The 13,472-nt window shown below is 36.9% G+C and overlaps 1 protein-coding gene across 4 annotated transcripts in view; it reads right to left on the reverse strand.

Moving 5' to 3' along the window:
* Window positions 1-13,472, reverse strand: part of ZNF451 (zinc finger protein 451) — a 79,628-nt gene that overhangs the window by 25,896 nt on the left and 40,260 nt on the right. For all 4 annotated transcript variants that reach the window (XR_006885207.1, XR_006885206.1, XM_046638973.1 and 1 more), the window contains exons 8-12: window positions 9,911-10,064; window positions 9,267-9,414; window positions 4,512-6,115; window positions 2,129-2,272; window positions 682-812 (exon numbers count right to left, since the gene is read on the reverse strand). Coding sequence is in view for 2 of the 4 variants with exons in the window: in XM_046638973.1 (XP_046494929.1) it covers window positions 682-812; window positions 2,129-2,272; window positions 4,512-6,115; window positions 9,267-9,414; window positions 9,911-10,064 (2,181 nt within the window). In the remaining 2 variants the exon portion in view is untranslated. The remainder of the gene's footprint in view (window positions 1-681; window positions 813-2,128; window positions 2,273-4,511; window positions 6,116-9,266; window positions 9,415-9,910; window positions 10,065-13,472) is intronic.

Genomic DNA, 13,472 nt, shown 5'->3' on the forward strand with positions numbered 1-13,472 from the left:
AAAGCCAAAAGGAGTCAAACAGGAGGCCCCCACACAAAGCTGGAACGCTGAAAGGGCTACACACTCAATCTCAGGGTAAGTCAGAAATCGATCTGTCATAGAGAAAAGGTCAGCAAGGTTATTTGCATAACGCAATCTAGCACTGGAAAGACAGAAAAAGAAATGCCTTGTAGTTCAAAACAAGCAGCAGTCAACAGGTTTGCAGAATTGCCATTTGCAAAATTCGTGTTATCGGTGTGATACATAAACACTTAAGCAGAGAATTTAATTTAAACTGGGTCTCAGTTTGGTAGTTTCTCTAGGTGACTGGCAGAGACAAAAGCAAATGCAAATCTCATCTAGACCAACAGTGATTATGACAGCGACTCCCAATTTGAGAGATGTTAAAGTGTGGGAGTGTCGGAGAACAGATCAAGTAGTGTCATATCTTGCTCATGTATTCCACAAATAGTTGAAGGTCGACTATGCGTAGCGGAGAGTCTGCTAGAACTTGGGGATAGAGCCGTACATAAGTATCTACGGACTCCCGTCCTCATCAGCCATAAGTGGAACCTGATGCAGAAGATTTTATACAGAAATACAGCAGTGAAGAATGAGCTACAGTCATTATGATTCAAGTGGGGGAAAAAATCCAGACGGGTCCTAGATTTGCATTAGATTTTGAATAAAACAATGACTCACATGCATACATATGGCAAAATCAGCAGCGTCTTTTCTTTTACTACAGCGAGGATGAAGGAAGAAGCACCCAATTCTATTCAGGTAATTATAGATCTTACAGTTGAGTGGAGGCTTCCAATTGGTGTTTCCTCCTATTGTTTTTAGAAAAGGCATAAGTGATAGTCAAACAATAGGGAAAAGAAATAACTGAAAAGTCTATCAAGGAAAAAAAATTCTAGAAAAAAAACTTTTCTAGGGGGAAAATACTAGATGAGAAGGAGGAACAATGCAGTTCTAGTGCAGATATCACCACCTTGTTGTTTTACAACCTTGGGAAAGTAGACCAACTTCCCTGAATCTGCCTATTCATCTGAAAATTCCCAGTGATGTTACGGAGAATCAAAACTAATGGGTGTGAAAATGCTTTGAAGGGTACCATTCTATGTGAATAGAAGCATTAGCAGTTTTTTACATCCAGGTCAAGGCTGTACGGCGGATAGAAATGATGGACAACCAGCAAAGCCAGACTTACTGAAAGGTTGTGCTGGCTACTTTATCCAGGCCAGTATGTTTCTATCCTAAATCCCAATCCTCCTCTGTCTATGCTGTTTCCCATCAAACATGAAGTATATCAGACGCTCACTAAACTTTTGTAAATCAAAGAAGTCTCTCTCCCAGGTTCGGTCAATGGTTTGTAAAGAGATTTAGATGAAGGTACACATATTGATGAATAGTAAGGTTGAACTGAAGAGGCAGTTATGGCATGTTGAAAATAACACTAGTCCTGTAGCCATAAAGCCCAAGTTCAAAAGCTAACTCTACTATTTATTAGTTTTATACTTTGGAAAAAATTAACTTCTCAGCCTATTTCCTTATATTTTATTTTTTTATTTTTAAAGGTTTTATTTTTCCTTTTCCTCCCAAAGCCCCTCAATACATAGTTGTGTATTTTTAGTTGTGGGTCCTTCTAGTTGTGGCATGTGGGACGCTGCCTCAGCATGGCCTGATGAGCAGTGCCATGTCTGCGCCCAGGATTCGAAGTGGCGAAACCCTGGGCTGCCAAAGCAGAGTACGTGAACTTAACCGCTCAGCCACGGGGCCTCCTTATATTTTAAAAGGGAGGTAACCATAATAATCAACAAGCCTGTGTTAGTACCAAGTACAGTACCTGGCACACTGAAGGTGTTTATTTAGTCTGCTTTTTTTAATAAACAGAATAAAGGTTTTTTGAATCTGTACCTAAAGATCCACAAACTTTCGGTAACCAAACAGAGCTAATATTTAGCATAGAGAAACGTAAAGAGAAAAACATTCTAGCAGAATAACTATAATGCAAACTGACAATATTCCAATTATGTTCCTATGTTGTATTAAGCAAAGTTCAAGAGGGGTCCTTTTAAAGTGAAGCATATTTGAAGAGAAAAAAAAAGGGGGAGGTTGTCTCAAATGTTTCCCTTACTAACCATACCTTGAAAGCCCCAAATAAACGTTCCTTGGTTAAGATGCCCTGGTAGATGACCAAAAAAGTTTGACCAGTTATCAAAATCTACAAAGACTATATGAGTCATGGTTCGCAGGTAATCCAAATCTGGAAGCTCAACATCTTCTTCATCTGAGAAGAGAAAAATAGTAACACAAGTTTGGTGAGAATTAGCTAAAAATATTTTAATTTCTAAAGTTTAAAACATATTAGAGAACCAATATGCAAAAATATTAGTCTTGCACGTTATTCATTTCTATCTGAACCTTTTCGTGCAATCCAAACCTGTACATGACACAGTACACATATAAGATTAAAATTTTCCTGAGTATTTCAGAAATTTGATTATCCTTTCTATAAATATACGCCATTGTTCCTAAACTTTCTTTAAAAGTCATTTATAAAAGGAATTTTTAAAATAATTAATATACTGGAAGAACTAGAAGACCAAGTTTTAAAGCTAAATAACCAAAGACTTGCACCATCCATCAAAATAAAATTTCAAGGTTACCTGCTAAGAACTTTCTCCCCGCCAGAATTTCATTCTTTTCCTAATCTAGACTGAACTATTATTAGCCCTCTGGCTCTGTGATTAGATATCCTCCAGAGCAGAAATGAGGTAACTTACAGTCCTGCTGCCATAATGTGGGGCACAGTGGGTACCAGTGGCACACCAGCACCTCCCACCATAAGCACATCTTTCCTGGCTCTCTCAGCTTCTTTCACCGTTCACCATTCTCCAACTCTTGTTCTCCCTCCCTTTACCTTCTTTCTTACTTTTCTACCTTGACAAGGCCTTAAAGCTTCTAGCGGTAGCAATGCAAATCTTAAAATTTTTAATTATTTTTAAAATAAATAGCTTCTACTCCACCTAAAAGAGACACCCTCAAGTATACTACTGCCATCCCCTCCCATTTCCAAGCCACCCATCTTATTATAACTTTTTAAAAAATTCTCAGTAATTGTAGATTTAGCTACTACAATTATCTTCTCTCAAACACAGACCAACTGGCAAGCCATGCTGTGGCAGGCGTCCCACATATAAAGTAGAGGAAGATGGGCATGGATGTTAGCTCAGGGCCAGTCTTCCTTAGAAAAAAAGAGGAGGATTGGCAGCAGTTAGCTCAGGGCTAATCTTCCTCAAAAAAAAAAAAAATCACAGACCAACAAACACTAACTCCCAAAAAGTGATCAGAAGAGAAAAGAAAAGCACAAGGGAACATAAAGCAGTGTGACCACTGTTTCACTGTTGGAAGCAGTTAAACGGGTCTGTAGTATGCCATTTAACAATTTCTCAAACATGCTGTGATTAAGGTGATGCTGGGATCTATATAGGCTACAGAGCAAGCCTGTAAAGTCAGCGGTTCATAAAAATATTTTATTAGCTGAACATTTCACATATCTTCATTGTCTCCACTCTACTTCTATAACTTACTGAGTTAATATTTATTTAAAAAATATACTTAAAATTATACTCTAAACAAAACAAATTATACTTCTAAACAAAAGAAAAACACTGTACTCTTTCCGGCTGACTTAAGCTCATTATATGGAAAAAGGGAAGTCTAGACTAAGTACAAACAAGAGGATTCACAGCTCAATTTGCTCCTTCGTTTACTGCTACCATTTGTAACTCTACATCTAATTGCTATTTTAACTGTAAGAAAAAGCTTTGCTTCTAAGAAAAACATAAAAAAATACAAATTCTGAAGTGACCTTTAAGATTTCTCATACTTACAGAATAAGGCCAAAATAGAAACAAAAAGCACTGACTTATCTTTTTAATAAACGTAAATCTAAATGATAAGAAAAATCTAAATGATAGTAATCTCCAGGACGGCTTTCGAATCTAACTTTCAGAAAGACTATCAATTTTCTTCCTCCTCTCAAAATTCTCATGTCTTTTGTAAAAGAAAAGAAAAAGTTATCTAAAATACATTATTATTGGGGCCGGTCCAATGGCACATTGGTTAAGTGTGCACATTCCGCTGTGGCGGCCCGGGGTTCACCAGTTCGGATCCCGAGTGCAGACATGGCACTGCTTTGCAAGCCATGCTGTGGTAGGCGTTCCACATATAAAGTAGAGGAAGATGGGCACGGATGTTTGCTCAGGGCCAGTCTTTCTCAGCAAAAAGAAGAAGATTGGCAGCAGATGTTAGCTCAGGGGTAATCTTCCTCAAAAAAAATAAAATAAAATACATTATTATTTAAAGCTAACATATACAAATTACTAACATTAAATGACTAATGTATCATCCTGTTTCTTACTTCAAAATTGAATCATTATTAGCTTTCACAAAAATGATGGCCACAATACATGTATGTTTCTATATCCATATGTGGAATTTGCATTAGACTTGTAAAGCCATACCTATATTCTGAGAGCTTAGGTCATTCTCGGCTCCTTTCTCCACGTCTGAACTTTTTGGACAGCTTACTGCCTGTTTCGGTTTTCTCTCTGTGCGTGAGGTACTGGCAGCAAACTTGTAGAGGCTTGTTTTTTCAGATCCAAAATGAGCCACACTAGGTTTCTGTGAGAAGCAGTGCTTTCTATGGAAGTGCTGCTGAGCACTCTCAGGATCATGAAATGTTTTGGTGCAGGTGCCACACTTGATCACATACTGCTGCTCCTCCTCACTCTTTTCTTCTCTGTGCACTTGATGGATATGAGTGTTCATGTCGGCTACGTTCTGTGCTGTTGCGGAACATAAACTGCAGCGAAACCACAGTGTACCTTTATCCAGCATGATTTGGAGACATCGACTATAATCTTCCTTTCTGTTGACTTTACAGATGTAACTCTCACGGCAACCACAGGTTAACAGGTTGCTGATCTCTACTACTGGAAAATCAGTCTCAGTTTTAATCGAAGTTTCAGTTTTTTCTGACACAAACACATAATCTATACTGTGGTGCTCCTTATAATGACTCAAAAACGCTTCTTCCACATTAAAGATAAGATCACAAAGCCCACAGAAGTACTTTATCTTTATCTCATTGTCATGTTCATCCTGGCAATGTCGGTACAGTGTTTCTACTTTGTGAAAAGTCTTTTTGCAATGGGCACAACTGTATCTATGGAATTGGTGACTTGCCAAAGACATGCAGTGCTGCTTTACACATTCTTGGGAATCAAACATATCTTCACAAATTCGGCATTGCCATTTACCCCTTGGAGGACGGTTCGCTGGGGAATGATCGGTAATAGTAATAGTTGAAGAAGGATTCTTAGCAGTCAAATTACTCACCAGCATTGTAGAGGATGATGCTAAAGTTTCACCTTCTACCTCATCCGTCTCATAAAAATATCTGTGTCCATTATGAAATTCGGTCACATGTGCCATGATAGTCTCTTTCCTTGTTAACTCCTTTTTGCATGTCCGACACCAGAAAAGAAAGTTATTTAAATGTGCCCCTCCGTGAATGCGGCTCATATGTAAACGGATGACCCCTGAATCTTCACACACCTTTCCACAGACCACACACTTATAACACATTGTGTTTGCCGAAAAAACGTGCTTTTCTACTGCATCTTCACTTGGGAATTGTTGACGACATTCACAAAACCAGGTTTTAACAACTGACTTTTCTTTCTGGACACAGAATCTATCTTCACAACTTTTATCTCCTAAATTCATCTTCTTTTCTGGAATGGTGCTGTGCTCTTGTGAGCCAGATTCTTGAACAGACATAGTTCTTTTAAGAGATGAAAATTTTGATTGATCCAGCAATAGATGCAAGTCAGAAGGAGGTTTGTTCCCTTCATTGCTGTGGCAATAAAGTAAGACTGATTCTTCCATTGAGTTAATGGCTCGGACTTTGTGTCCTGAATTCTTCTTGTGATTTCGGGTACTGCTTTCATCCACAAAGCCTTGGTTGCAATTTGGACAATAACCTCTCAATATGAACTTCTCTGCAATCTGGGCAATGCTTTTCTCAGCTACAGCTACAGGACCAGCATTTCGACAACGAACTCTAAATTGGATAAAAAAAAAATTAAACTCATAAGTATTTTCTAAATATAGTATCTCTGCTTTTTTATTGTACGAATTATAGAATAATATAAACATAAGCACTAAAACATATTGTTCAATAGAGATGCAGATGACATATTATTATTCTATCATCCCCAAATACCTGAGTACTACCTACGTTTTGTCTGTTTTTAATCCATACACAAGAGTAAAACTGTGATCAAAAGATTAAAGAAAAATTCAGAGACACTTTAGAAAACTAAAAGGAGTATCAAATGCACTGATAGAGGATCTTATCACACAAGCAAATTATGAACCATTCTATCTATGTATGTATGTATCTATCTATCTATGTATTTAACATATTTTAAGAGTGGGAAATTATACAAAATGTGGTCTTTAATTATAGTTGAATTAAGTTGGAAACAAGAAATAATAATAAAAGCCCCTAAATATTTGGAAGTTAAATCTCTAAATCTTTAGAAGTTAAATAACAGATTTCTAACAAATCTATAGGTCAAAGAAGAAATCAAAAGGGAAAACATGAAATATTTTTAACTGAATGAAAATGAAGACAACTTACCAAAATCTGAGGGATGCAGGTAAAGCAATGATTAGAGGGAAATTTATAACTTTAAATGTTTATATAGAAAAAGAAGGCCCAAAGTCAATCTAAGCTTCTATGTTAAGAAGCTAGAAGAAGATAAGCAAATTAAACCCAAAGTTGAGAAAGAAATCAACAAACTAAAAAAAATGGGCAAACAGAGAAGCATCAGTGAAATTAGATGCTCATTGTTTTAAAGATCAACAAAGATTTTTTTGAGATAGATTATAGAAAAAAACTTAAAATCTAAAAGAAAGCTGAATTTTTTAAAAAGTGAAGTAAACAAAATATATTCCTGAAGCAAGAATAAGCAAAGGTTTCTCAGACAAGACAGAAAAAGCAGGACCGTAAAAGAAAAAAAAAAATCAATAAATTATGCTTATTGAGATTAAAAGCTTCTGTCCATCAAAAGACAATATGAATATGCGAAGTATAGACTAGGAGAGAATACATTCACAGTACATATATGTGACAAAAGATTTGTACCAACAATATGGTAAGACTACCACACTCACTATTAAAAAGGTTAAACAATCTAATTTTTAGAATAGGCAAAAGACTTGAACATTTAACAAACAAAGATAAATGAATGGCCTATAAACACATGAAAAAGTACCCAACACCATTGTTCATCAGGGAAATGCAGATTAAAACCACAATCAGACACTCAAACAAACAGCTAAAATGAAAAGACTGGCAGCACCAAACCTTGGCAGGATGGAGAGTAACTGGAATTCTCAAACCTTGTCTACTGGTACGAACACTTTGGAAAGTGTTTAGCAGTTTCTTATAAAATTAAACATACACCTACTCTTTGACCCAGCAATTCCACTCCTAGACACTCATCTAAGAGAATGAAAATGTACGCCCATAAGAAGACTTGTACAAGATGGATATAGCGGGTTTACTCACAATAGCTAAAAACTGCAAATAATCCCAATGTCCATCAACATGAGAATGAATATATTGTGCTATATTCATACAATAGAATACTACTCACCAATACAAAGAAACAACATACTAAACAACACAGATGAATTGCACAGCTACTATGACAAACACAAAAGAGAGCATACTATATGATTCCATCTACATGAAGTTCTAGAGGAGACAAAGCCAACATAAGGTAGAAACAATATCAGAATAGAGATTGCCTGGGGGTGAGAGGATGGGAAATGACTGGGAAGGGGCACAATGGAACTTTCTATGGAGAGGTGATATATTATAAGTGTGGATTAACAGATGTATCCATTTGTCAAAATCATAAAACTTAAGATCTATGCACTTCAATGAATTTAAATTGTATCTCAAAAAACAAAGAACTTTAACAAGTCAGAACCAGGACGATGAACCTCAGTAATTATTCTGAGTATATACAGCATAATTATACTCTGCTACCTCAGTTTTATTAAGAACATATTTTACTTGAAGGTTTGTAAAAACAACTGTTCTATTTAAACAAACGCAATTGTATCATTTAGTAGATACAAACTTTTAATGCATTTTAAAGAATTAACAGGAAAAAAGCATCTAAATGTAAACTACAGACTTTGAATCATAATTCTAACAAACCAAATGTAAAAAAGCTTTATGAGAAGGGCTGGCCCCGTGGCCAAGTGGTTACAGTTCCACACACTCCGCTTTGGAGGCCCAGGTTCACAGGTTCAGATCCCGGGTGTGGACCTGCTCTGTTCACCAGCCATGCTGTGAAGGTGGCCCACATATAAAGTAGACAAAGACTGGCACAGATGTGAGCTCAGGCCTAATTTTCCTCAAGCAAACGAAAAGAGGAGGACTGGCAACAGACGTTACCTCAGGGAGAATCTTCCTCACCAAAAAACCCAAAAAAAACTTCATGAGATACTCAGGGAAATTAGATGACTTGCCTAGGTATTTGATATTTAAAAGCTACTAGTTTTCTAAGGTGTGAGAATGGTATTGCAGTTATTTTTTTAAAAGAGAGAAGAGTCTTTATCATTTATAGATACATACTCAAGTATTTACAGATAAAATGACATGATTGGCTTCAAAATAGTAACTTGCAGGGAGCGAGAGTATAAATGAAACACGACTGTCATGTGTTGATAGCTAGTGAAGCTGGGTGAAAGGTACATGGGGTTCCGTACACTATTGTCCTACTTTTGTATATTGCTTGATAATTTCCATTGTAAAGACAAAAAAAAATCCTTGATTATTTGATAAATGTGGCCTTTCACTGAAATTTGTCTTTCACATTTATGAGATACTTTCCATTCTGGTTGACTGGAAAGCAAGGTTCTATTTTAACCCTCCCCTCCACTAGATACACACTCATAGAACACACACAGAACTCAGAACTGTTAGCTTGTTCTACACTCACAGCAATATCAATATATCCACTTTTTCCACACCTCTGACTTCTCTCATTATGCTAAATTTGATCTCCAGGCAAACGTACACTGTCTTTTTAAAAGGAGAAACATGGAATAGAAAGTACTCGAATCCTCCCACTGGTGAAGAGCTTATTGGGCAGGATTCCCTTATAGCCCAGAACTAGACCTGTACAAACCTGAAATGGGCAGTGAGCTCCATGTGGGAACGCAGTGTCTGGTGGCAGGCCACACACTTAACTTGAAATGCAACATCTTTGCACAGAGAGATCAAAAGTTTCTTTGCAAAAGATGGAAATGATATTGGATGTGCTATTCCCTTGTCATCTGAAAGACAAAAGAAACTATAACCTGCAAAGATTTGAATAGAGAGTGACCCAACCTTCCTCCCCTCTGCCTTTCTCAACATTGGTACAAGTAAAAGAAAATAGTCATTTTGCGACAAAAATCGAAGGGAAGTCATTTTCTAGCCTTAAGTGTAAAACATGCTGAACTCAAACTCAAATTAAAATTTGAGTCTTGAATGCAGAGAAACACCCAACTAACTTCCCAGATATCATGGCTATACAAAAACATTATGCTGAATACATGTTTTCTTCCCAAGTTTCCCTTCATTCCTCAAAGTAAGGAAATCTTACCCTTAGGTACAGACAAAAAAATGAGAATCTTATTTGAAAAATAAAAATTAAGATAAAAACCTTTCACTTTCATAGTTCTCAAACAAATGTGAGGATATTACCTCAAGAATTATCTGAGAAGTATGGTAAATCAGCAAAGATTAAAGTAGCTAAGTAATTTTCAGCAGAAGAGAGTATTAACATACCACCCATTTTAAACCTCTGATGGAAATGATTCTTTCCAGACATATGCTTCAAACACTCATCCTTGCTGCGAAAAAGAAGGAAGCAATTTGGACAGGCAAAACACTGAATAATCTGAGGAAGAAGGTTGTTTTTATGTCCATCATCTGCAGCTTCCTAAAATATAAGGCAAAGCTGTATTATAGACAACTAAAATCAATATTCAATTTCTTAAAATAAACTTTCAAAATTTCCTATTTAATATTTATTTGGAATATTCTGTACTGGTTTTTAACATGAGAACTTTTCTTCCCTAAGTGTGAAGTGTGGAATTTTTATCATAAATGAGGTCAAATATGTAAAATTTTTAGTTCTTTTCCTTAGAAACAAACGATGACCATCTTTCTGTGACAATAAATACACATATACATTTGCTTTCTATATAATTTTCCCTTTTTAATATACATCCATAGATAGTATATAAATGCATAAATGTTTTCAGATCCCATTACTTTTTCTTACGTTTTGCTTTATTCACTCTACCCTGCAATATAACCTATGTTGTATTCTGTAAATTTCTCCATGCTTAATCATCTACAAAAATATATGCAAATAAACATACAAAGGGGATTACCATTGTTTTATCAAATATAGTCATCCTTTCAGATTCTTCTGCCCCTTAGTTTTCTTATTCTACAATATCTAATGGAAATCCCTAAAAATCAACTGGTATAGCTCTAATTCATTTTTCTGAATGACTGCAAACTACTCCATGGTGTGGATTTAGTAAGATTTAGTCAACTATTCATTTCCAGGTGCCTTTTTTTTTTGCCACTATAAACAATGATGTCGTAAACATCCTTGAATATATATCCTTATTTATAGGTGCTTTTCTCTCATTATCAGGAGTAGTCCTAGTGGGTTAAAATGTTTATTATTGCTTTTCAAAAAGGCTCTACTAATTTGTGTGTCCCCTAGCACTGAGTGAGCCTGGCGCAATAGCTATTATAGATCTTTTTTTCATTTTTCCAGTCTGACAGATGTTGTGATACTGTTCATTTAATTCACGCTTCTTGTCTACTAGTGAGTTTGAACATTTATTCATAGAAAGTAATTTAACTGGTTGCCTAGGGCTGGAGAGGACGGGCTAGCAAGGGGCAAAAATCACCCTTAATGATAGAACGGCCCTAGGAACAGAATGAGAAAGAGTGGCAACACCTATTGACTGACAAGTGACACTGAGGCACACTAGAGCTTTTAGTATGACCTCCTCCTCCTCCACCACCACCATCAAAAAGGGAGACAAGCAGGAAGTTACCTGGTGACATACCCAGCGGATGGCTTTAATGTCAAAAAACACTAGACACCTGCTATTCAAAGAGGGACCCAAGGACCAGTGGCACCGGCATGACCTAGAAGCCTACGGGCAATACTGAATCTAAGGCCCCACCTCAGATCTACTGAGTCAGAACCTGCATTTTAACAAGATTCCCAAGTGATTCATGTGCATGTGCACATTAAAGTTTGAGAAGCACTAATCTAGACAGAAGAAATTGGAGATGAAAGGAAAAGAGGAGGGAAGCAAGGCAAACAATGCAAATTGTGGACAATGCCACTCTCTTTCATTGAAGAAATGTCATCTTCACAAAAAAGAATTCACAGGTATACAATCTTCTAGCGACCTCTCCTGGCTGATTTAAGATAGGCAATGACAACTTAATGCATACTAGTTTCCTTTAGAGTCCTCATGACAGATACTCCAAAGAATAAGGAGTATTTACGGAGAGCTATGTGTCAGGCCCTACGTGCTTTATACAGTATTATATTTTTTCTCAACAATTTTGTATGGAAGTATAACACTTCCATTTTAGAGATGAAGAACTAAGCTCACAGATGTTCAGTAACTTGCTGAGAACATACAGCTAATAAAAGTGACAGTAGAATCCAGGTCTGTCTGACACCAAAGACTTTGCTCTGTTTCACCAGACTGCTTCCCAGAAGGCTGAATATCATAAATTTACTTCCTGGAGAGAAGGCAAAGGGAGTGTGAATCAACACAAAATGAGTGATTCCCGCAAACAAAAGGAACAAATTAATGAAATTTGGGAAAACACAAGTGAGAGTATTAATAAATTTTAAGGTTAAAATACCTATTCAGATTTACTAAAATAAAAAAAAAAAGAAAACATGCTCATTATAATAGACAAAACACTTCCAGCACGAATAGGGAAACATGCCCTGAAAGAACTCTAGTTCTGAAAAAGGTGGAATATTAGTGATCTACTGCAAACACTAAAAAATTTATGGAATGCAGTCATCTTGCACCCTTTTCCCCTTCTCTCGCCAAACCTTTGTCACAGCAGTAGACAGCCCTATCATTTCTTCTTCAGTGTCTTTTGGCTTCACTTTAAGGTCAATATTCTAAATACCATTACCTAAGTAAATCCTTTCCTCACCTCAAAGCTAAATTACTGCAAAAATCACCTAAACTGATCTCCTTGTTCACATCCTTGAATCCACCTGAACACTGCTGCCATTCTAATACTCTCAAATCTCTAGGGACCCCTAGAAGGGGGGAAGGAATTAGGTTCTAGAATAAAAAGTCCTTCTAGCTCTAAAGGTATAAAGCATTATTTTCATCATGTCACTATCCTATAATAGTAACCTCTTGCCAACATCAAGTTTAAAATCTTGTGCCTTTACAATCAGGAGTCCCCAGATTCAATGATTTGCTAGGACTCACAGGACTCAGCATATAGTGGTACTCAGGACTAAGATTTATTACAGTGAAAGGATCAAAGCAAAATTAACAGGAGGAAAAGGCATACTGGGTGAAGTCCAGAGGAAACCAGGTGTAAGATTCCAAGGGTCCGCTCACACAGGACACACTTATTCCTCCAGCAATGAATCGTGACAACACATGTGAGCTCTTGCCTACTAGGGAAGTTTATTAGAGACTCAGTACCTAGGGTTTTTATTCGCAGCTGGTCACATCTGCCTATTACATACCAGAATTCCAGACTCCCAGAAGGAAAGCAGGTGTTCAGCATAAACCACATCGTTTGCATCAACAGTTCAGGTACAGTGAGCCACTGATAACAGAGAATGGCAGGAATCCTCCAAAATCCAAATTTCCAGACACCAGCCAAGGGCCAACCTTACAAGCAAGCCTGTGTAAGGACAGCAGTCTCAGGTCTGCTAACTACTTTCTGCATACTACCTACTTCCAAATTCACTAATCTGTTTAGGCTCTTCAAAGTTTCCCAGAATTCTATCATTTTTACTTTTCATCCATCCAAATTGAATCCTTGAGGACCTCTTCTCTTCCATAATGTTTTTGTCAGTTTCTCCCAACATATCTCTCCCCTTTCTCTGAACTCCTATTTCACTTTATGATGTGCCATTAAGGGACGTTCATTCTAGAGCACAAGCTCCTGCGTGTAAGAACCATAGTTGATTTCTCTTAGATTACAGTGACTAATCAGTGTTGAACAAGATACAGGCTCCCGGAAAATAATTGCAAATTGTGTATCTGATAAGGGGCTAATATTCAAAATATACAACCAACTCATACAACTCAATAGC

Source organism: Equus quagga, chromosome 15, assembly GCF_021613505.1.
Source record: "Equus quagga isolate Etosha38 chromosome 15, UCLA_HA_Equagga_1.0, whole genome shotgun sequence".
In the NCBI taxonomy this organism is placed as follows: Eukaryota; Metazoa; Chordata; class Mammalia; order Perissodactyla; family Equidae; genus Equus; species Equus quagga.